Source organism: Setaria viridis, chromosome 3 (assembly GCF_005286985.2).
Source record: "Setaria viridis chromosome 3, Setaria_viridis_v4.0, whole genome shotgun sequence".
Taxonomy (NCBI): Eukaryota; Viridiplantae; Streptophyta; class Magnoliopsida; order Poales; family Poaceae; genus Setaria; species Setaria viridis.
The window spans coordinates 48,411,875-48,433,428 of record NC_048265.2 but is presented as its reverse complement, the minus strand read 5'-3'; the positions used below and the strand labels follow the sequence as shown (position 1 = coordinate 48,433,428).

Below are 21,554 nucleotides of genomic sequence, written 5' to 3'. Positions count from 1 at the left end.
CTAGTAGATGATACTTCGTACCCTTGTACGGGGCAAGATACCCAGTACGGTTTGCGTATCCAGAGTCGACAAGATAAAACTTCCCTGCACATCAAAAGTACTCGTGTTACATATATGCAGAAACATTCGTACTACGTGAAGAATTGTAGCATAGAAGAAGTAAGTACCTTCAGGGGGGTGTGGAAATTTATCGCCATACTTGTTCAATGCATCTTTGAAGACTCTCATGGAGGTGGTCCGGGTCCCGGCGACAGAGGAGGAGACGGAGACGGCGGGGATGGCGGAGAAGGCGACGGAGGAGGAGATGGAGACGGCAGAGACGGTGGCGGCGGCAACGGAGACGGTGGTGGCGGCAACGGTGGCGGTGGCGGACAGGAGGCTGCATTCTTCCCTCGGCCACTGCCGCTGGTACGATGCGTCATGTGCCACCACCCTACTGCAATTTACACCGGTTGTTGCAGTAAGGTGTTCTGCTTCGAATGCGTCTGCGGCTGCCTACAACCCGCTCGCCAGAATCTACCTATGTCAGCGCTCTATGGAACTAGCTTAGCCGCCCTTCAAATTCACCAGCATTTCTTCGTGCCTGCCTTGCCATGGATGCTCATTAGAGGAGTCCGCTTGGGATTTAGGATCATCTACTACTACGCTAGAACCTATCAGCTGTTCGGCAACTATCAGATTCTGAAAGTGCGGATCGACAACTTCAAGGTTCAGAATATTGAGGGGTCGACCAGAATTCAGGAGGTGACGAGTCAGACAGTGCTGTTGCCACGGGCTAACATCTTAGCGCCTTAGCTGTGAGATGAGAGCAAATTCTTCTATTTCGCTTGTGTCGTGATGTTTGTTGAGCAGTTTGTGTTTCCTGTGTGTGAACTCTGATGCCTTTGTGCTGGAGGTGGTGTGTCGTTGCCCATGTCATGCGTGTACACCGTTGTTCACCTATTATGACTTGTGACAGTTTGCTGTGATGTTAAATTGATCTCGCTGTTGAAACATCATTATTATTTTTTTCACCTGTGTGGCTGTGGTAAACCGTGCATATCAAGCCAGTTATACTGTAATGGTTTAGCTGGGTTTTTACTGTTACAAGTTACTGAGAAAAATCAATGATGTGTGCTGATGTGCTTACTTGTATTGCACTGCAATGGGCATGGCCGCATGGGAAGCTTGCTTGAGTCCAAAATAAAACTTGAATCATGTTTGGATCCTATAAAACTTGAATCAACAAAGATCTAAGCAAATAGAGTGGAATGGAGTTTGCTAAACAGTAAAAATATCAACAAACGTTGGCTAAAAATTCTGAAATACCAAGGATCTAGGTTCAGTTTTTGTATTTATTCTGGCCTAAGTTGTATGAATGTCAAATGTTTTCTGAAGTGAAATACGTGTTTTCGATCCAATTATTGCTGCACTTGGAAGTTGTTATGTTTTCCTTTTGTTATGGTAAAAATCACAACAATAAAAAGTGTTTACCTTGCTGTTGCAGTGCAAAGGGACATACAGCTTGCAAGGCGTATCGGGGGAAGGTTTTGGTGAATGGTGATAGACTAATCATATGTTTTTGTGGACCCTACTGCCTGATGTAGGACATGAAATATGTGTGGTTGGCCTTAGTATCTTGGAGTGTAATGTAGATGTATCTTAAGTGCCTGTTTTCTTCCACCTTGCTAAACTTTAGATGCTAAAGTTTAGCAACTTTGAGCTGCTAAACTGCAAAACACTCTTGCTAAAACTTGCTAAAGTTGCAAACCTGTTTTCTTCCCTTTGCTAAAAGGAATTCAATGAGAAGAATAAAGACATGTTTGCCCCTAATGAATGATACCCTTATTTTCTCTCTCATCCCACTTTTCTCCCTCCTCCCTGGATCCCTCCCTCCTTCCTGGTTGAACTCCAGCTCCTTGGCACCAGGTCCTTGGCGCCATTTCTCCCTGGCGCCATGCACCATTCCTTCCTGGCCCATTCCTTCCTGGTACTCATTGCGCCATTTCTACGTTGCGCCAAGCAATAAAATGGAATGCCACGGTGCTGGCAGCCATTTTTTTTATTGAAGCCAAAAATTGTTGTGCAGCCCAAAAATTACATTATTACAAAAAAAAAAGGATCCTATGTCCTATTGAACAATCCATCGGCTATCCAATCCCGAAACTGGTTCATGCTTTGATCTTCATCTCCATGTTGGGTAGCGCCTTCATTTGCTTCAGATGATGCTCCTTCCGAAGGTGTAGCATAGTTTTCCTCACGATCCGCACTCTCAAAATCAACATCACCAATAGCACTCTCTCTAATGAAATTATGAATTGCCATGCAAGCAATAATTATTTGACTTTGCTTTGCCATTGGATAAGCTGGTAAATCGCGCAAAATACGCCATTTGTTCTTCAAAACTCCAAATGACCTCTCGATGACATTTCTTAATGATGAATGTGCATAATTGAAATGCTCCTTTTTACCTCTTGGAATTTGTCCGGCTCGAAATTCTAGTAGATGATACTTCGTACCCTTGTACGGGGCAAGATACCCAGTACGGTTTGCGTATCCAGAGTCGACAAGATAAAACTTCCCTGCACATCAAAAGTACTCGTGTTACATATATGCAGAAACATTCGTACTACGTGAAGAATTGTAGCATAGAAGAAGTAAGTACCTTCAGGGGGGTGTGGAAATTTATCGCCATACTTGTTCAATGCATCTTTGAAGACTCTCATGTCATGAACCGATCCAGGTCATCCCGCAACGACGAAAGTAAATGTCATGTCGAAGTCACATATGGCTAACACATTCTGGCTAGTGTACCCATGTCGTCCCGTATGTTGGACATCCTTATCTGCTGGCACAACAACAGGCACGTGTGTCCCATCTATAGCTCCAATGAAATTGTCAAAGTATGGAGAGAACCGTGGTGATCTCAACTTCGGATGCACAGTACTAAATGTTGTGTCAACTGGTCTAATGATATCCCCTGCTAGCTTGCAAATACTGTGCAATACTTTATCGAACTTCCTACTACATGTGCAAGTTGACCTAACAAAACGGTCTTCGGCTTGCCTCATGCTTTGGGGGGCACCACACATCCATAGGAATAAAGCTAAAGACTCTACTGATGTCATTCTCCTTGTAGACTTTAATCCATAAGACTGTACAAGGAGATTATGAAGCCTATCAAATACATCCCTATTCATCCTGAACATGTTGTAACAAGATGATCTATTTCCTAAAGTTTTGATAACCCATTCATATCCTGATTCTGTAGGAACCCTATATTGTGATCTGTTCAAGTGCGTGTGATAATAGTACATACCGAGGAAAGCACCAACGACAACAAGTTCTCTTCTTATCCTTTTCCTCTTCAGAAACCAGTCATCAACATAATCAAATAAGTCAACCTGTACAGAGAATCAAATAGTCCACACATCAGCCATGAAATAGTTCTCAACAAGGCAGGAAATCACATCTCACATGACAATCAAATAGTCCACACAACATCTAAATTTTCCACACATGACAGAAACATAGTTCACACAAATTTATTAAAAGTTCTAACATGACTAGCAACACAACATGACAGCTACTTGTTGTTGCCTACAATTCATGACCGGCCAAAGGTCTTCCCACACTTAGTTTGCAACCATTTCAACCTTGCTTCCTTTGTCTTAAATGTGCCAAAAGCTACTCTGTTAAGTCTAATGGTAAACAACTCCATAGCAACAAAGTACTCTTCTGACTCTTCTGATGCTCCACACTCCTGTGCCAAAAGAAGGCTTGCTTTGAACTCATCTTCTTCTTTGTCCTGAGAATGCCTTCTAAATTCCAACTCCAGCTCCTTTTGCTTCAGTTGTTGTTGCAGTTCCATTTCCCTCTGCTTCAACTGCAACTCCATCTTTACCCTCATGGTATTGTTATCTTCAGAGCTGCTAGCTTGCATAGTGTCTATGAGGCCCTTGAACATGCGGAAAAAAGGACTTTTACTCTTCTTTGGAGGGCTTGTTGCTGTATCATTTGTACTGGTACTCCTTTTTCGGCTGCCATTACTCAAAGGGCTCTCTTCAGGGTACTCCTCCTCATCCACCTACAAGTCATCTTCTTTAGGGAACTCCTCCTTATCTTCATCCACATCTCCTGGTATGGTCGATGTTGATCCATCAACAACATTTTTGTGGTACATCTCATACAGCAGCTCAAGATAGTGAGGTAGGTACTTGCTAAATTTACGGCATTCTGGGGACTGCAATCCAATGACACAGGAATTCAGAAACTATATGTACTCTAGGCACAAAACAAAAAGAAAACAGCACAAACAAAAAAACAATCTACCTTGCTATTTTCTTTCCACCAGTCTTTATCAGCTGAAATTGCTCCATTATTTTTCCTATCTAAATCTGATTGTTTCATCGCCAAAGAGTAAAATTCATATAATTTCTTGCATTGATCCCACCTATTTCTAAATTGCTTGGGTTCATGCCTGAGGTTAGTCCTCTCCGTGAATTTGGCAGCTATTTCCTTGAAACCTCTAGAATTGACCACCCCACCTGTTGCATTGCCTATACGGATTTGTTCCACAACTAATTCACAAAAAATTCCTATATTTACTTCGCTCCAGTTTGCTTTGTCAAAATTGTTCTACCAGAAAATGGAAAACATAAATAGACAAACAAAACAGAGAAATGCACACTACACAGTGAGGACAGGACGCTTACATAACGATCGTCCCCAGTTTCCTCATCCAATTCTTCAACATCCTCTGTGTTCATGGATGAAGAAAAGGCGGCAGGGGCTGGGCCTTGTCTCAACCTCCCCCGAAGATGTTGCCGAATAGGAGGACTTGCATCTGAAATGTAAGATGAGCAACAATCAGAACCAGCAAGCTTGCAAATCATCAACAACAACCACCAATTCAGTAGCTTGTACCTGAAGGTGGTGAAAGTGAAGCAGTACCTCGCCTTCCCCGGCCACGGGGGCCACCACGTGCGGTGGCACCCCTTCCCCGGCCGATTGGCACACCACCATCGGTCTGACGGGGAGGTTGAAACGAGCCGAGACGACCACCATTGCCGTGTCCTCTTCCAGACTCTAGAATGTCGGTGTACTCATCGAGGTAGGGGAATGCCTCATCCTGGGAGTTCAGGTCAAGATCCTGCATGTTAACCCTCCCAACCGAGAGAGATGGAGCCGCCCGAGCGCGCGACGGGCCTTGGGACAGGAACTCCAACTCGTCTGGATCGGGTATGGCAGCAGGATTAGGGAACGAAGGGGCCGCCGAGGATGAAGCACCCTGCGATAACCAATCACGGTATCCGGCCATTGCTCGGAGCGGTTGCGGTGGGGATGGGGTAAGGGGAGTTGGCGGTGGCGATAGGGATTTACCAAGGGGATGTTGGCGGCTACGGTGGGGATGGGGATGGAGCAGGGGGATGTTGGCGGCTGCGGTGGGAGGGGGGCAAGGGGAGGTGGCGAATGCGGTGGGTAGGGGCGGCGAGTATGGCGGATCCGGGAGTTGCGGCGGCGAGGATGGCGGATCCGGGGTGGGAATGGGGGGAGGGGGACGATGGGATGGCGGATCCGGGGTGGGAGTGGGGGGAGGGGAAAGATGGGGCGGCCTCCAGGAGGGGGCGGCGGCGGCGGGGCTGGACTCCAAGAGCCGGTGGCGGCGGGGCTACACTCCAGGAGCCGGCGGCGGTCGATGCTGTGGGCGGCGGCGGTGGATGCGTCGCGGCTAGGGCGGCGGCGGGGCTGGACCCCAGGAGCCGGCGGCGGTCGATGCGTGGCGGCGGCGGCGGATGCGTGGCGGCGGCGGGGGTAGATGCATCGCGGCGGAGGCGGTCGGTGCGCGGCAGGGACGGGGAGTGGATGCGAAGAGCAGAGGAGAGGAGGGCGTGCGCTGGCGAGTGCGGGAGGGGTATGCGGGTGGGGTGCGTGCGGGAGTGCGGGAGTGCCAGACAATAATGAGGGGTATAAGGTGTCCAGCCCACCTTTTAGCAAGTTTTAGCAACCCAAAACTTGCTAAAGTTCTAAACTTTAGCAACTCAACTTTAGCAAGTTTTAGCAAGAGTGTTTTGCAGTTTAGCAGCTCAAAGTTGCTAAACTTTAGCATCTAAAGTTTAGCAAGGTGGAAGAAAACAGGTACTAAGATGATTTTTTTTGCCATATATGTCTCTTTGTAATAGTATATTGTTATTAGTTACAAAGTCATAATAATAGGAACTTACATTCAAATATATATGAATCTAGTGGTACCATTTGTGGATCACTAAATTCATGCATAGTTATTAGGCCAAACAACATTGAAAGTTTGGATTTCAATATGCATGTCCCAATAACCGGCCGATATTTATTTGTTGTTCTATCCTTTCTTGATCTTTTCTTTTTTTTAATATAATCGGCAACTCTTCCGTCCGGTTTGTTTTAAAAAAATTCAATACCCATGCAAGTCTTACATTTATGTAATGTACTAAGCTGGGAGGGTTATGTACATATGCTCTCGGCTTAAATCTATTGCAAATGTGGGCACAAATGACTACAAAAGCCACTATGCTATAGTGGTAGCTAGTTGCAGGTGCATGTATAATAAATAGTCCTGATCTTATCATATTATGCTAGGGAAATCCATGCAGCAGTTGCATACAAATGAAATGAGTTAGGGTGAGTTCCCACAGTGCAAGAACTGAGCCTTGCTCATCATTTGGTGTTCCCTTTTGGTGGCTTTGCTAGTGTTGAAAATGAAAAGAACAGGTATAATACTGGCCACTACCAAATACTGGCCACTACCATGAGCCCGCCAAATTATAGAGGCAATATGATGTTCACCTTTTTCTAGGAAACATGAGGTATTGATCAATGATTTTAACTTAAGCATGCAGGAGAACTCTCAACTTGAGTTTTTTTTCAACCTTTTAATTTTTGAACTTGAAAACCAGACTATGAGCTTCAAAAATGAAACCCCTGTGATGGGTTTAGTGTTAGTGTGGTCAGGAGAGGATGGGGTTGTGGTGGGAGTGGTGGTGGGGGATAGAAATGTGGCCCCCGGAGCTGGTAATTAATAAGGTGTGTAGCTCATGATTAGGGATTCATGATCTACTTCCTCCGTCCCGCAAAAAGTGTCCCTTTAGTTCTGTTCTAAGTCAAACCATCTTATGTTTGACCAAGTTTATATAAAAATGTATCGGTGGTTTTGATGTCTAGCAAGTTTCATTAGATTCGATATGAAATATATTTTCATAGCATACCTATTTATTATTATAAATATTGATACTTTTTATTGTAAACTTGGTCAAATTTAAAACAGTTTGTCAAATTTAAAGGGACAATCTTTGTGAGATAGAGGGAGTTGATAAAAAGGAGGACAGCAGTGGGCGTGGACCACATTAGACCCTGCCCGAGGAGTTCGACAAAATCTCCATCTAACATGGAGATGAGAGCTGGGCATCCAGAGAAAATGTGTGGGACCCATGTGACAGAGAGATCATTTACGCTCTCTCCTTTCCCACGCACACCCCCTCTATCTCTCTCTCTCCAACCGCACCAAGCGGCGTGCTCGTAGAGAGCCGAGACCCAGCAGTACTAGTGTGGGGAGAGCACGAAAACCCTGACTGCGAGCAGCACTATCGCGCCCTTCCGCCGCGAAATCCACATCACCGCCATCTAATAAACTCGGCAGCGGCCGCGCCGCTTTCGCTCACGCGCCCAACAGGCCGCCTCATCCTGCCACCGCTACGCTCACTGGAGCTAGCAGCCAAGCTCACTGAAAACCATCTCAACGAGCACGTTCGACTTGCTGGTGAGCCCAGCGGCGGACGAGCATGATGGCAGGGTGTGGCGGTGGCCATACCTTAACCATTTTTGCTGCGATCGAGTATCAGGTCTTGTCATTTTTCCTATGCTGTGCACCAGCCATCGTGGTTCAGAACTTGGACTTAGCTTGGAACACGGGAGGTGCAGGGGGTGCGTGGGGTCAGGAGTCACGGCATCGAGCGAGTTCGTGAGAGGTGAGACAAGTAGCGTTGGTCGGAGGACGCATCCGCCGAGCAACGCATGTGCCCCGCAGGGTGCACGGTCGCCCGGCGATTGGATTTAAATCGTACAATATTCATATATAATTTTGCCATACCTTAATTCTATTTCGTCCTCCGCCACTGGGTGAGCCCACTCATTTAGGGGAACACGCTAGTAACTGATCGATTATTACTCACTAGCGCGGATCTTTTCATCGATTCTCTCTCCTTCACCTCAGCAAAAATCCGAGTCAGCTGGCGATATTGTCCCTGTTGAGGGTGACCTTAGGAGCATATGTTCTAAGTGCTGATAAATAAAATTTCAAAAAAATTTAACATTAATTTTTTTTGTGCGTTGAGTGTAACGAAACATGTGTATCCATATTGTAATTTCTCTATTTAACAAATGTTTATATTTATATACGTGGATTTTCCGTGTGTGAAATAAGCACACAGATTATAGAACTTTGTCCTTGTCGTAGTTGAGATGATGTTCAAGGGAACTAGGGACAATATATCTTTCTTTCACACTGATCTCTTGTGAGCTTGGAAACTGAATGACGCAAAAAGCTGAAGAGATCAAAGTTAATTCATAAGTAACCAATCAAGTAATCAACTGAAATGTAATAGATGCATCAATTTGAGTGACCTTGTAGCCTCTCGTGGCGTCAAGATCACTTAACTGCATTGCAAATAGACATGACCTTATTAGTGAGCATGCAGACAAGGAAGTCCCATTGGTGTGAAACTAACCACTTCTATCTGTTTGTACGATGAGAGCAATTAATGTTAGCCTTAGCTTGCACGATTAAATTTAGAGAGACGGCTCATGTAAAAGTAATTTAGAGTAGTGGACTTCAATTCATTTACCAACTTTTTTAGCTAACTAACAAACTGCGTGTGCGTGTGCGTGTCTGCAATATGTTACAAAGTTACCAACGCAATCGTGTAGGATATATGACTAGTTTGCGGTGAATATCGATGCCGTCTTGGAGCAGAAGAACAGATCGATGATCTAACAACAAGTGCACCACTCATCACATTAAAGTACATGATAATTTCTAACATCAAAGGAATGTAGCACACTACAGTTGTAGAAAAATTTTGTCAAGAAAATGGCAGCTGTAGGATATGTAGGCTAGTTATCAATCTAGCAGCTTAATGCTTCTGATTTGTCAAATCCAAGGTCTGGACTGGACAGGAGCCGTGGTCCATAGGTCTTGCACATGACAAGAGGTTCGATAGGGTTGCATGAACGTCTTGTGAAGATCACTTGCCATATTTGGGGACGGGAGGCATCAAAGTCTTCCTTGGGTGTTCCTTCTTGCCAACAAACTTTCCTATTCCAGCTCCAGAGGACAAGAGATTCGTTACGACTGTGACATTGCATCTGCGTAACTCTCAGGGAGTCTTGATCAAGATTGTCATCCACAACATCGCGCTTAAACCGCAACCACACAAGTCTTGCATTGACAAAGGCAAGACAGAGGTGCACCCATTCTCTTTGTACGATATACCGAAGCATTTATTTTCGCCGGCTCAACCTCCCCCCACATAGGTTCAGCAAGAAGTTATTTTTACTAGCTAGTCTGTGAAACAATTATCAGCTACATTCGATTTCCCTACCAACAGCTATATATGGCACTGATACATTTTTTGAATTATAATAACATTTTTGTGGCAGTTATAGAATAATTCATCAACAAAATAATTGCCTATAAATTCGCCGATAATCGTACTGACAAGATGATGCATGGCACAACATGAAAAAAGAACTCTGAGAAGGTACTTACATATACTACAACCGTTGTCACTATGAATATAGCTGGCAGGAAATATTTAAAATAATATAGTAGTTCAACATTCTTATTAACTTATTTCTCTTACATAATATAATTATTAATTAAAGGAAAAAGTCCAATTTACTGCCTTAAAGTATGGACTAGGTACTAAACCGCACATAATTAAAATCGGTTTTGCTGACTTGGCCGGTTTTCCTTCTAGGTTTGCTGACGAGGGATGACATGTCGGTTTTTGCCCACGCACTATCATGTAACTGGGGATGTACCGAAGGTGCTTATTCTTGCCTTTGTCCAGTCAATTTGGTCCACCATGTATCTGGGAACTTGCGGAGGGTGCCTTTTCTTGTCTTTGCCTAAATTTTGTAGCATCCCTAGCATCAGGTTGTAGCGTTCTGGTGTGTCTACAAAGACACAGCATGCGGCGGCAGGGCACGGCCGGGTGCCGCACAGGGCACAGCTTGGTGTCGCTCAGGGACACGGATGCCGGGAGCTCATCGCAGCAGGGCCAGGTGCCGCTCAGTGGGCGGGAGCTGCTGGGAACAAGGCATGCCGCCACCGCCGGTGAATCTTGACCGAGCGACGGCGAGGGTATACGAACGAACTGTTGGAAGTATATCCCAATTCAGATTTGAAGGGAAGGGGCATTCTAGACCTGAACTTTATTATGCCACGTGGGGCAGCTGACATGTCATGCCCACTCAGCAAAATTCGGAGGAAAACCGGCCAAGTCAGCAAAACCGATTTTAATTATGTGTTAAAAGTGTGTTTTGATCCGGTTTAACAAAAGTAGGGGTCATTTGGACATAGCTCATACTTCAGGGTAGTAAATTGGATTTTTTTTCCTTAATTAAAAATGAATTGCTGCTGTGCATATTATTCATCAACTTGCAGTACCGGATCCATGAAGTTATGGCATCGACCAAGTGCAGCAGGGGAGCGAGGGCCCACCTGGGAGAGGCAGAAAGGGACTTCAATCTACACCATGTGGTGGTGCCTGCAGTCGTCAACGTACCACCGGCATGGGCAGTGATCCAATGGATGGATACGGATCATGTGCACATCTTAGCCTACCCTAGCTGATCGACCATCAGTTGGGCACAGACACTACACAAAAAGCCATGTAGAGAGGCCAAGAAAAGAGGAGCACAAAAGATAATGTAGCTAGGAATGATAAATGTTTGCCACGTTTGTGGAATGTTGTACGCGCACGAGATATACTATTTATGTGGAACGGTAACTTAAGAAATCCCATGAATTACACGGGAAATGGTAGCGCAGAGCGTACCTGAGGTGTAATATAAATCCATTCGTCTCTCGAAACGTATCATAATTAGACAAGCAACTAAAGGGGATACAAATAATTAATTCTTTCATGCAGTTCCAAGTCTTATAAAACAGAAAAGTTGCTTGCCTCCATAATTAATTTAAGACCAGCAGCAGTTAGTTATATAGCCAAACAAGCTAATGTCACGTTACATTGATAGGTCACCCACTTGTCCTCCCCTTTTACCCCAAACAGTCTTATCTGTCCTTACATTTGACACGTATGTATCCAACCCTTCAGCCATTCAGTACCATATGTACCCGGCCTACTATTTCCCATTCTATTTTGTTAATTTTTATTTTTATAAAACATCCCAAAAAGCTATCACTGGCAACATAATAAGAGTGGGACAAAAACCAATAGGCATAAAAAGCTATCTTACATATTTTTTTATTATGCATGATTCCTTGATCTAACTAATACATAAGCAATAAGCATAAAAAGCTATCTTACATATTTTTTTATTATGCATGATTCCTTGATCTAACTAATACATAAGCAAGAGAAATCAATATTATGCAAGGCTGCCGAGAATTCTGCATATGACTGGTTGATTTTGTTTCTTTTTAATATAAGTTTTATTGTAAATCAAACTATATGTGAGGTCCTATTTTTTATATCTATCTTTATTTGTTAATGCAGCCTGCGAGAAACCGGTACTGCAGACTGTAGCAGTGAAAATTTAGCGAATGCATGCATGAACAATTTAGTGACTGCATGCGTGCAGATCTTTTTGCAGATGGACAATTTATGAGGGCGTGCAGGATACTGATGATGTATACATGTTTGTAGGATAGGCATTGCATGATAGGAGGGTATCTCCCACCCACTCATTGTGGCAATCATGACATTTCTCAGCTCAGCTCAGCTCATCCCCTCTCCTCCCTCCTCTCTCTCTCTCTACTCCTGCATATTGCTGCTTCCACACACATGAGCCACCACAACAAATAAAACCACTGCTGCCTACTCTGTTGCTTTGCTTGCCCCCACACGCCCTCTCTTTCTCTCCTCTCTCTTGAGTCTTTCTCTCCTCTCACTTTCTCAACGCGAAAAGAAAAGAGGAAAGCAGCGGGATAGCTCAATCTCTCCTTCCTCACCCTCTCTCTCTCTCTCTAAGCACACATACATACTCGAGATATATATATCGGTAGGATGTGCAAACCTAGCCTGCTGCCTCTTCCTAGCTGAAAACTTTACCTGTTCGTCTTCCTCCTCCTCTTCTTCCTCGTTGCTGCTTGCTGGGAGAGTACTGTTCTTCACAAGGCGAAGCGAGGCGGCGGCGGCGGCGGCGGCAACCGATCAGAAGGAATGTCGGCCCATATCGCGCCGGCGGATCATGTGTGCTATGTGCACTGCAACTTCTGCAACACAGTTCTCGCGGTAAGATCTATGTATACATGCTGCCTGCATATGATCTCTCTCGTAGTTAACTCTTTCCCTCTTTAGCTCTCTCTTTCCCTTTCTCTGTCTATGTAAATCTGCTTTCAAGACAGAGATTAATTGGTGAAGTGACTGCACTGGGAGAGTACCACACAATTAATTATTGACTGGTTCTTCTTGATTTGCGACACTTTTTGGTTTGATTTTCCGTGATTCTTTTTGGTCAATTGGTTGGAGAAGAGTCTCAACAAGAACAAAAGGAGAGAGAATCATACCTCAGATGGCTCGATCTCCTGCTGCATGCCGCATGCCTGCTTCTTCAATTCCTTCAAATTTCGTTCCTAATTTTCTCTTTGAAACTCCCAATTTTGTGGTTTCTTTGTTTGACGCCAGGTGAACGCATACGCATCGATTAAAATCCTCCAAAAGTTTTCTAGATTTATTTTGGGTGCTCTGTACATGATATTTTGTGGGATACAGCAAAAATTATGCATTTCCCATGTGTTGCACCCTCTTGAATGTTGATATTAATAGCCTGAAACTAGTGGAGAACAGTGTTCCACTATACAGAAATCAAAGCAACTGTAGTACTGTGTATACATGCATGTACAAGATTGAATTTTACTTGCATATGCAAAATCTTCCAAAAATAATTATACACTGCTACTTGTGCATAACTGCACACATCATGTAGCTAGACAGGTTATAAATAAGAATCAAACTGTTTAGTTTCTTGTTGGTTAATTCATTCCTTTCTTTTCAAGTTCTTAAATTTTAATGAAATTTTTTCAAATTTATTTCTGATATCCCTTTTGTTACGTATACAATTCCTTTGTCTAGTTGTACACGTATACAATTTGAATTGCCCACAATTAGTAACATGGAATGATAAAAATCATTAGTATTATGTAGCTACTTCTGAAGTTAATCAAGTATCCCTGCAACTCCAGCGATGCTTTTGATTTATTTCCTGCACAAACTTAAACGGAGAAATAATACTTGAATCGACCTAACCTTGCTGCCAATTCATCTTCCATGCATATATCTGTTGAATCAGCTAGCCAATTTTCAAGAACTATGATTAAGGTGCTGTACATGCATATATGCCGTCTCTCTACCCCCTCCACCCCCGCCCGCAGCTCTCCTTTTGCAGTGAAACTAATATCCCTTTTGGTTGATTATTTTTTTCTTGATCTCTAGTTTATCAAAGTTTAGGTAGACACAAAGCAAGACTACACTGTGCCCTATACATGATATTTGAGCGAAATAAGAAAGATAGCCTCAGAGTTTTGATTATTAAGCATACAATGAGGAATTGTGCATATAGTACTACCACTGTACAAATTAAAAGAACGAAAGGAAATTAAATAGAGTAATATAGAGAGGATTTTTTTTCTAGATCATGCTGCTTCACGCGTCCATGTATATAAATGTATCTTGAGGTGCAATTATACTGGTACGTATGGATCAATGTTACTCCACTTGATTTGTTGCTAATAATGTATTGCCATTTGTATCGACCTAGCTAACTTTCCACAGAGGCCAAGGTTTGAGTTGATCAAATAATCATTTATACCTTCAGTAACCTATTTGTGCTTAAGATCATGCATGCATCAAGTTACGAAAGTTGATAATATGCCATGAACGTACCATATATATAACTCATTTTTTGCCTTCATGATTCATCGATTTATGCTGAATTGGCATGAACAAAGTAATATGGTGACACTTCAGCAGTATGTGCAGTGGTTCCCTGAACAATCAGAGCTTAGTCTATAATCAGATATGATCGCTAGCTAGTTTGTACATGAGGTACTAGGAATACACCTTTGCATGCTTCATTAGCTTCATAATAATGTGCAGTGAAGTACTCGGGGGTTTCAAAAAAAAGAAATACACCAAGTTTAATTTGGCAATATCTCTTGGGAGCAATGAGAGATGATGGGTGCCCGGTAATCGTCAGAGCTAGCCCTTGAGGATGTCTAATATGTCTAGCTTGGGTTTAAATTGGACTTGCCATCTTGTCACTAATTAATAAGATGAACTGAATTCAACTAAAAGCTAATTAATGTTCAGCTTATAAACTGAATTCAACCGACGCTAAGTGTGCTAGGGCGTGGCTTGCTGGAAGATCGATTTATCGTCAGAAAATTCTGCGAAAAGATATCCTAATCAAAAGTTAACTAGTAAGCTAACTATTCCCCGGAAAATAAAACAGCTGTCAGCTAATTAGCTATCGTACTGAAATTATTACAAGCTTATATTAATATAAAGTTGCTTTTGACAAGATAAAAGTAAATAAGTTTCTAAACCAGATCAAGCAGCACCTTGTACTGTATGTGTAGCTGATCCAACTAGCAACTGCATGTGAGTTTGCGTGAAGTGGTTTTGCATGAAGTGTCACTATCTTTGCTTCTTTCCTCCATTGCCTTCACTATTTTGTTATCATTTCTGTGGCCAATGAGCATGCTTAATGTGTTTCCTTGCATTATTCAGTGCTATCTAGTACATCATATCACTCACCCTCTCACTCTCTTAGCTTGTGTCTCTGATCAGGCGCACACACAGCAGCATGGCAGCAATCCATCCATCTTGGCCTTTTGTGTGTGTACATGTGCATGGGCTAACACACCTACATACACAATCATTGGTACGGGTCGTCCATGGCCATTTGTTTATTCATTCTTTTGGGAGTGAGTGCCCAGAAAGATGGTGAATAGATAATATCAAACTGAGCCATGATTTCAACCTGGACTACAAGATTGTGTTTGAGATACTACCAAGAGAGAAAAGCATTGCAAACAAGAGAACAAAAGTGATCAGCATGCTGGGTGTTAGAAAAGTGAGAACCCATCAGCAGGCAGCAGCAATAGCAACAAGCTCTGATAAAAGTCATGTATTGGACCAGCAGCATGCAGCTTGATGCTGCTGCAGCTGGTTAAAGTGACAACAACAAAAGTAGGGATAGAAAAGCTACCTGCTGGTGTGAATCTCACTTCAGTCCTTTTCGATCTACCTTGATATTTGATTTTTCTCATCTGTTTCCCTTTGGTGGTCATGCACACGCTCTTTCTTCTCTGGATGCTGGGACTTGCATTGTTACTGTTCAATAGAATACTCTCTCTCTCTCTCTCTCTCTCTCTCTCTCTCTCTCTCTCTCTCTCTCTCTCTCTCTCTCTCTCTCTCTCTCTCTCTCTCTCTCTCTCATGCTGATATATGTACCGTGATTGCAGGTGAGTGTCCCGGGGAATAGCATGCTCAACATCGTGACAGTCCGGTGTGGACACTGCACAAATCTATTGTCAGTGAACCTGAGAGCACTGATGCACTCACTCCCAGAACAAGACCATCAGCTCCAGGTAATACATTTGCACGAATTTGTCAGGACAGTTTGGACACCCACACACATATACTGAAAACATTACTTAATTGTTTTTATTTTCCTGCATTTACACCCAGTGGCATTGAGTGAAAACTTTGCGGTGAAGTACAGCAACAGTTGCAATGTCTCTGTACAGAACAGTGTCTGAAAGATCAGCTTGATATAGAGGGGTCCTATGCGTGTGGGACGGTTGTCCACGGGCGATTGAGAGAAACAGGGATTAACCCTGCATTAATCCATGTTGCCGTCCGCGCTCACAGCGTGGCAATACTGGCCAAACAAAACTCTCTAATTGGCCTGCCATAGCTGTTGGCTGCTAGCAGAACGAAACGCTACGCATGCACAGGTCACTTCGATGTCTTTTCTGAACAGAGAGCTACACGTACGTACAAATGAAAATGTACGAACACTGCTACGTTTAGTACATTTTGTCTAGCTTAGAGAAGAGAATTTTACAGCTAGCATCAGGCTCTTTCCAATTTTACGGTAAGTTGGCCTCATTATTGTGGCAACATAAGAACCTAATTAGCTAGAATTTCTTAAACTTTGCCCCAAGTACTATTTATACTATTTTGAGATTAACTTGTGTTAAATTCAGTTGTTCGATTCCCAGGAGAACATCAAGCATGGCATCAACGGCAATCATTTGGAGTTCGGTTCTTCATCCTCAAAGTTCCGTCTGCCTATGATGTACTCGCCACAAAACGAACACCACCTGCTGCAGGAACAGACGCTAAATGCTCGTCGTAAGTTGCATTTCTTGATTTGGACTGAGCATGTAAAACGTTAGCAAGTACTTATAAATATATATGGACATACTTGTTAGTTTACAGCTGCATGCAATCATGATGGGTCAATCATTTTTGATTTTTTTTTTCAAATCGTTTCTTGAAACAACAGCTCCAGAGAAGAGGCAACGGGTTCCATCGGCGTACAACAGATTCATCAAGTGAGTTGAACTTTAGTTTCATTCAATTCATCGATCTTGCAAGTTATATAAATAAGAAACTTGCATTATTGTATATTTTTAAATTTGTCTATGGAGAGACGACCACATGCTACATAGCTTTAAGTTCGATTGTATTAAGCATTGTACGCATTAATAATCACGCAGGGAAGAGATCCGTAGGATCAAAGCGAACAACCCCGACATTAGCCACAGGGAAGCCTTCAGCACAGCAGCCAAGAACGTAAGTGCATTTTGTGTAATGTATCCATTCGTAAATACTCCTCTCATCTCATTCTAGCTCTAAAATTTTCTTTTCTAAGCATATCTCACACTAGTCACAGAAGAACTTGTTATTATGTTAAGTATTGTAATGGAATCTAGGCTTACGCAAGTTTGGAACGTCCTGTCCTATGGCATGCATGGTTCTGACTTTTGAGAAAAAAATTTACTTGTCTCACCTTATATGTCCGCATAAACCCTCTTTAGTTGAGCACCTCAATTTCATCCTTTCTTTTTTATATAAGCATGCATATTTACGTGTGTACCATCGGTCAAGTACTGAATTTATAAGTGTCACTTGAGAAAATTCAATAAAAGTATGAAAGTAAATTAACTAACATTAATCCTTTTACATGTTTTTGCAGTGGGCACATTATCCAAATATCCATTTTGGGCTCAGCTCCGGCCGAGAGGGTGGCAAGAAGCTTGTAGATGAGGCTGTCTCAGTCACTCCGCCGCCTAAGAAGATCCAAGGTCTCTACTGATAGATGTGTGTGCTCATCAACTGGAAGCAAGAATCAACACCACAGATTAAAATATATTGTGAGTAAAGAATTAAGAGGAAAAAGGGGAAATTAAGTTACTGCTTATTAAAGGGTGAAAAACTTGTGAAGAGGTGTAAGTATATAGTAGCGACGAGTGATAAATGGTGGGAAGTGAAACATACAATCACATGAATTGCTATTAGGCACTCGGTTGAACTGAGACGACTTAATAAATCATTTGACCATATTATTATTTTGTGCGACCTTCGTTTCAAACTCTCTCTTTCTCTCTCTTGATATAGAGAGATTCTCATAAAAAATGAACTGATTGTTCAATGTAGCCCATATTTTAGGTTTTAGCTCATGTTTATGGAACTATGTACTGAAAATTCAGTCATTTTCTGTGTATTGACAGCACTCACACATTATTAAGTACTATATGCAGGCAAAAATTCTATAGTACTTTACTATTTTTTTCGTAGCACTTAGTGCTATTTGTCGCCTTCTTTTTCAAGCACATAAGTGCTGTGTCAGATTTTTTATAGAACAAAAGCCAATATGCATGAAAAAGTTTTACATGATACTTCTAAAAAAGGTTTTAAACAATACACACCCGCGCGCACCAATTTGTGGCTGGTTGATTAGAAGGGACTAGACACGCACTAGCAAGCTATCACGTCTAGCTGCATTCCTTTCTTCTGCCAGCTGATGGTTAATAAACATGGCAGGAATGCTGTTCATGTACGTCCATCAGCTAGCTGTTGTGTTAGCCAATACTGAAATCAAAATTGTGTTTATTTGTTCATCAAAGACCAAGACATTTTTTTTTTGGCAAAAAGAATGAGAGAAGGTACTATACATATACCAAACCTTTCGCAAACGAGGAGATCTGGTGATTTTGGTAGGCTTAAAAATTATGTACGCTCTCGCATATGGCTGTCCATCGATGACCAAGATGCGTCGTTAACTAGGATGAAGAAGCAAGCAGTAATCCTCCTACGGCCTATCATTTCATCTGCTACAAATTTTAGTGGATGACTGGACCACGTACAGATAGCACGCGTGCCTTCGTGCGTCCATCTGACGTGTGGGCTAGCTGCTAGCTTCTGAAGTCTGAATGGGCAGAGCGCACCATCCTGAAGCAGCTAGTGTGCGTGGCAAGTTGGTCCCAGCTAGACCTACTGCAGCGCAGTGTTCAAATTATTCCCGGAGTGATTAAGAGATTCAATCCCACATTTTCAGTGCATGTGGATTATCGATCAGTAAAGCATGCATGCATCCTGCTTTTTTGTTCATACAGAAATAGAAAGAGGAGGTGACACCAGTCGTAGTGAGTGTCCAAGTGGCGATCGATCAAAATGTTCAGTATCCAGCTAGTCACTATCTCACTGACTCCATTATATTGCCAAGGTTGCTCTCGGTTCTCCATGCAAGAACCAGACTGTCAGAAGTGTAGTACCTGCAATAACAAATAAGGGCAGGCTTTGGTTCATCAGGTATTCAGGTTCAGTGCTGCTCCTGATAAGGTTAATTCCGGCCAGGGCCGGGCAGCACATGGCATTAACGCCGGGGCATCTCCGGCCAGCCGGACGGCCGGCCGGGGCCCCTGCAGGAAAACTTCGTGGGCTTCCGCGCGCGGCCCCCGGGCGGCGATCGACGACACATGCTGGCGGCCGGAATTCTGAAGAAGATGCCATGTCTCAGAGGCTGCGAGCAGGTCTCGAATTAAAATGCCCGGGCTGTTGCAGAACGCAGACTTGCATGCAGCAGCTGCAGGAGATAGGTAGCCAGCGCAGTGAATTTGCACCGGTATAGTTGTCGAATTCGGAGCATGCAGGAGAGATGGGTCGTCGGTAACTCGGTACTAGTGATATCACGTGCATGCATTCAAGAACGTTGCAATGCATGGACTTGGTTTGTACGGCATGTTACTAATAGGATTTTACTACCATGTACTCACTCATCCATCCCAAGCTACAAGTTGTTTCAATTTTTATCCAAAGTGAAACGGATTTAACTTTAATTATAAGAGATCAGGAGGCTCTAATCGATGGCATGCCGCGCATGGAGATGATGACTGCCTTCAGGGTCATCTCTATTGCAGCAATGGGATTATTACTAATGATGAACAGTATTTTCCATTGTATTAGCAAGATTTTATAGGGGTCGGCTGACCCCGATGAAACCACCTAGCTCCGCCTCTGACTGCCTTGCGTTTCACATGAAATGGATGCAAGGTTTATGGATTGGTGTTTAATTTTTTTTTATTTGCAGACTTGATCGTGCGAGTATAGCTTTTGTGCTATTACTCGTAATAATTAAGGTCTGGTTCCTCTTCTATAGAAGAGGGTGAAGCCAGATGCTTTTTTCATTATCTAAAAAATATAACTTTAATTAAACTTTTAGAAAAATAGAGTAACATCCATAATATCAAACAAATGCATAATAAAAAAAGGCGTACTAGTTTGATGTTGTGTATTTTCCTATAAATTTGATGGAGACTAAAAAAATTTAACCTTGAACAAAGGTAAGATTTATAATTTGAAACGAGGAGAATACTACTATGTAATGTATTAAGAGAGTAGCTAGCTACACCCCAGAACTAAAACTAACAATACGGCCTGCCGCGCTGCAGAGTGTTGGAAAGCTTTACGTCGAATCCGAAGAATGATGAGCGACGTGACGCTTCGTGCGATCGAGACGCCCGACTTTTTTGTTTTTTAGCCCTTTTTGCGAAAGATTCTCACAAATAGGCCCCTGGCAGAACCAATTCCAAAAATGGACCCTTAGCTTGGCGCCATCCACGCTGGCGCCAAGCTATAACGTCTTGGCGCCAGCCATCCTGACGCCAAGGTCTATACATAGCTGCTGACGCGGAATCCGACGTGGCGGGGGCTTGGCGCCATGGATCTTGGCGCCAAGCTTGGCGCCGTAGGTCTTGGCGCCGAGCTATCTACACCGCCCTTCCACGCATTTCGAACTAAATAAGTATAATTATTCCGAGAAGTATGCAACAAACCAAGCTGTGGTTCAACTGGTTAGGAGGAGGGCTTCTTATCTTGGAGACTAGAGTTCAAATCCCACTATTGCACCATTTTTTCTACATTTTATTTTTTTCTCTGTTCTACAGGTAAACATGCACCAGTTCAACACTGGGGTCAAGCTCGGCGCCAGCATCCTTCCACATTTTTTTTTTTGAGAGACGAGATAAAATGGGGCTTTTTTAGCTTTTGACCGCCATGCGAAACGTGTACAACAGAGAAAAAAATAAAACAGAGAAAAAAAAGTACAATAGTAGGATTCGAACTCAGGTCTCCAGGATAAGAAGCCCACCTCTTAACCAATTGAACCACAACTTAGTTTGTTGCAAACTTCTCGGAATAATTATACTTGTTCAGTTCGAAACGCGCGGAGGTACGGGGTAGATAGCTCGGCGCCAAGATCTACGGCGCCAAGCTTGGCGCCAAGATCCATGGCGTCAAGCCCCCACCACGTCGGATTCCGCGTCAGCAGCTATGTATAGACCTTGGCGCCAGGATGGCTGGCGCCGAGACGTTATAGCTTGGCGCCAGCGTGGATGGCGCCAAGCGTGGATGGCGCCAAGCTAAGGGTCTATTTTTGGAATTGGTTCTGCCAGGGACCTATTTGTGAGAATCTTTCAAAAAAGGGCTAAAAAAATAAAAAAGTCGGTCGAGACGCGATCGATCGATCGATGGGCATGCATGATGGCCGGAGGTGACGGCCACGGACGTAGTACGTGCATGCAGGCCGGTGGCCGGACGCATGCTGCTGCAGCAGCCACGTCTGTCGCGCGTGAAGAAGGCCGGCGGCACGCATGATGAGATGACGCGGCCGGCCGGCGCGCTCAGACCATGGCAGAGCGTCTTGTCAGTGTGTGCGCGGCGGCTCTGGGCTCTGCTGGCTGCACTGACATGAAAATCAGATCAGTGCAAAATGGCCTCTCCTGT

At 43.5% G+C, this 21,554-nt stretch overlaps 1 protein-coding gene across 2 annotated transcripts; it reads left to right on the top strand.

Moving 5' to 3' along the window:
* Positions 1 to 11,978: 11,978 nt before the first annotated feature.
* Positions 11,979 to 17,839, top strand: LOC117850714 (protein YABBY 6). 2 transcript variants are annotated; one of them, XM_034732575.2, is made up of 6 exons: positions 11,979 to 12,491; positions 15,725 to 15,850; positions 16,487 to 16,619; positions 16,774 to 16,822; positions 16,988 to 17,063; positions 17,467 to 17,839. In XM_034732575.2, the coding sequence occupies exons 1-6, from the start codon at positions 12,420 to 12,422 to the stop codon at positions 17,584 to 17,586; spliced, it is 576 nt and encodes a 191-aa protein (XP_034588466.1). In that variant the 5' UTR covers positions 11,979 to 12,419; the 3' UTR covers positions 17,587 to 17,839. The 2 variants fall into 2 exon arrangements, with proteins under 2 accessions (XP_034588466.1, XP_034588464.1); XM_034732573.2 differs by having other exon boundaries at positions 11,992 to 12,491; positions 16,472 to 16,619.
* Positions 17,840 to 21,554: the final 3,715 nt, after the last annotated feature.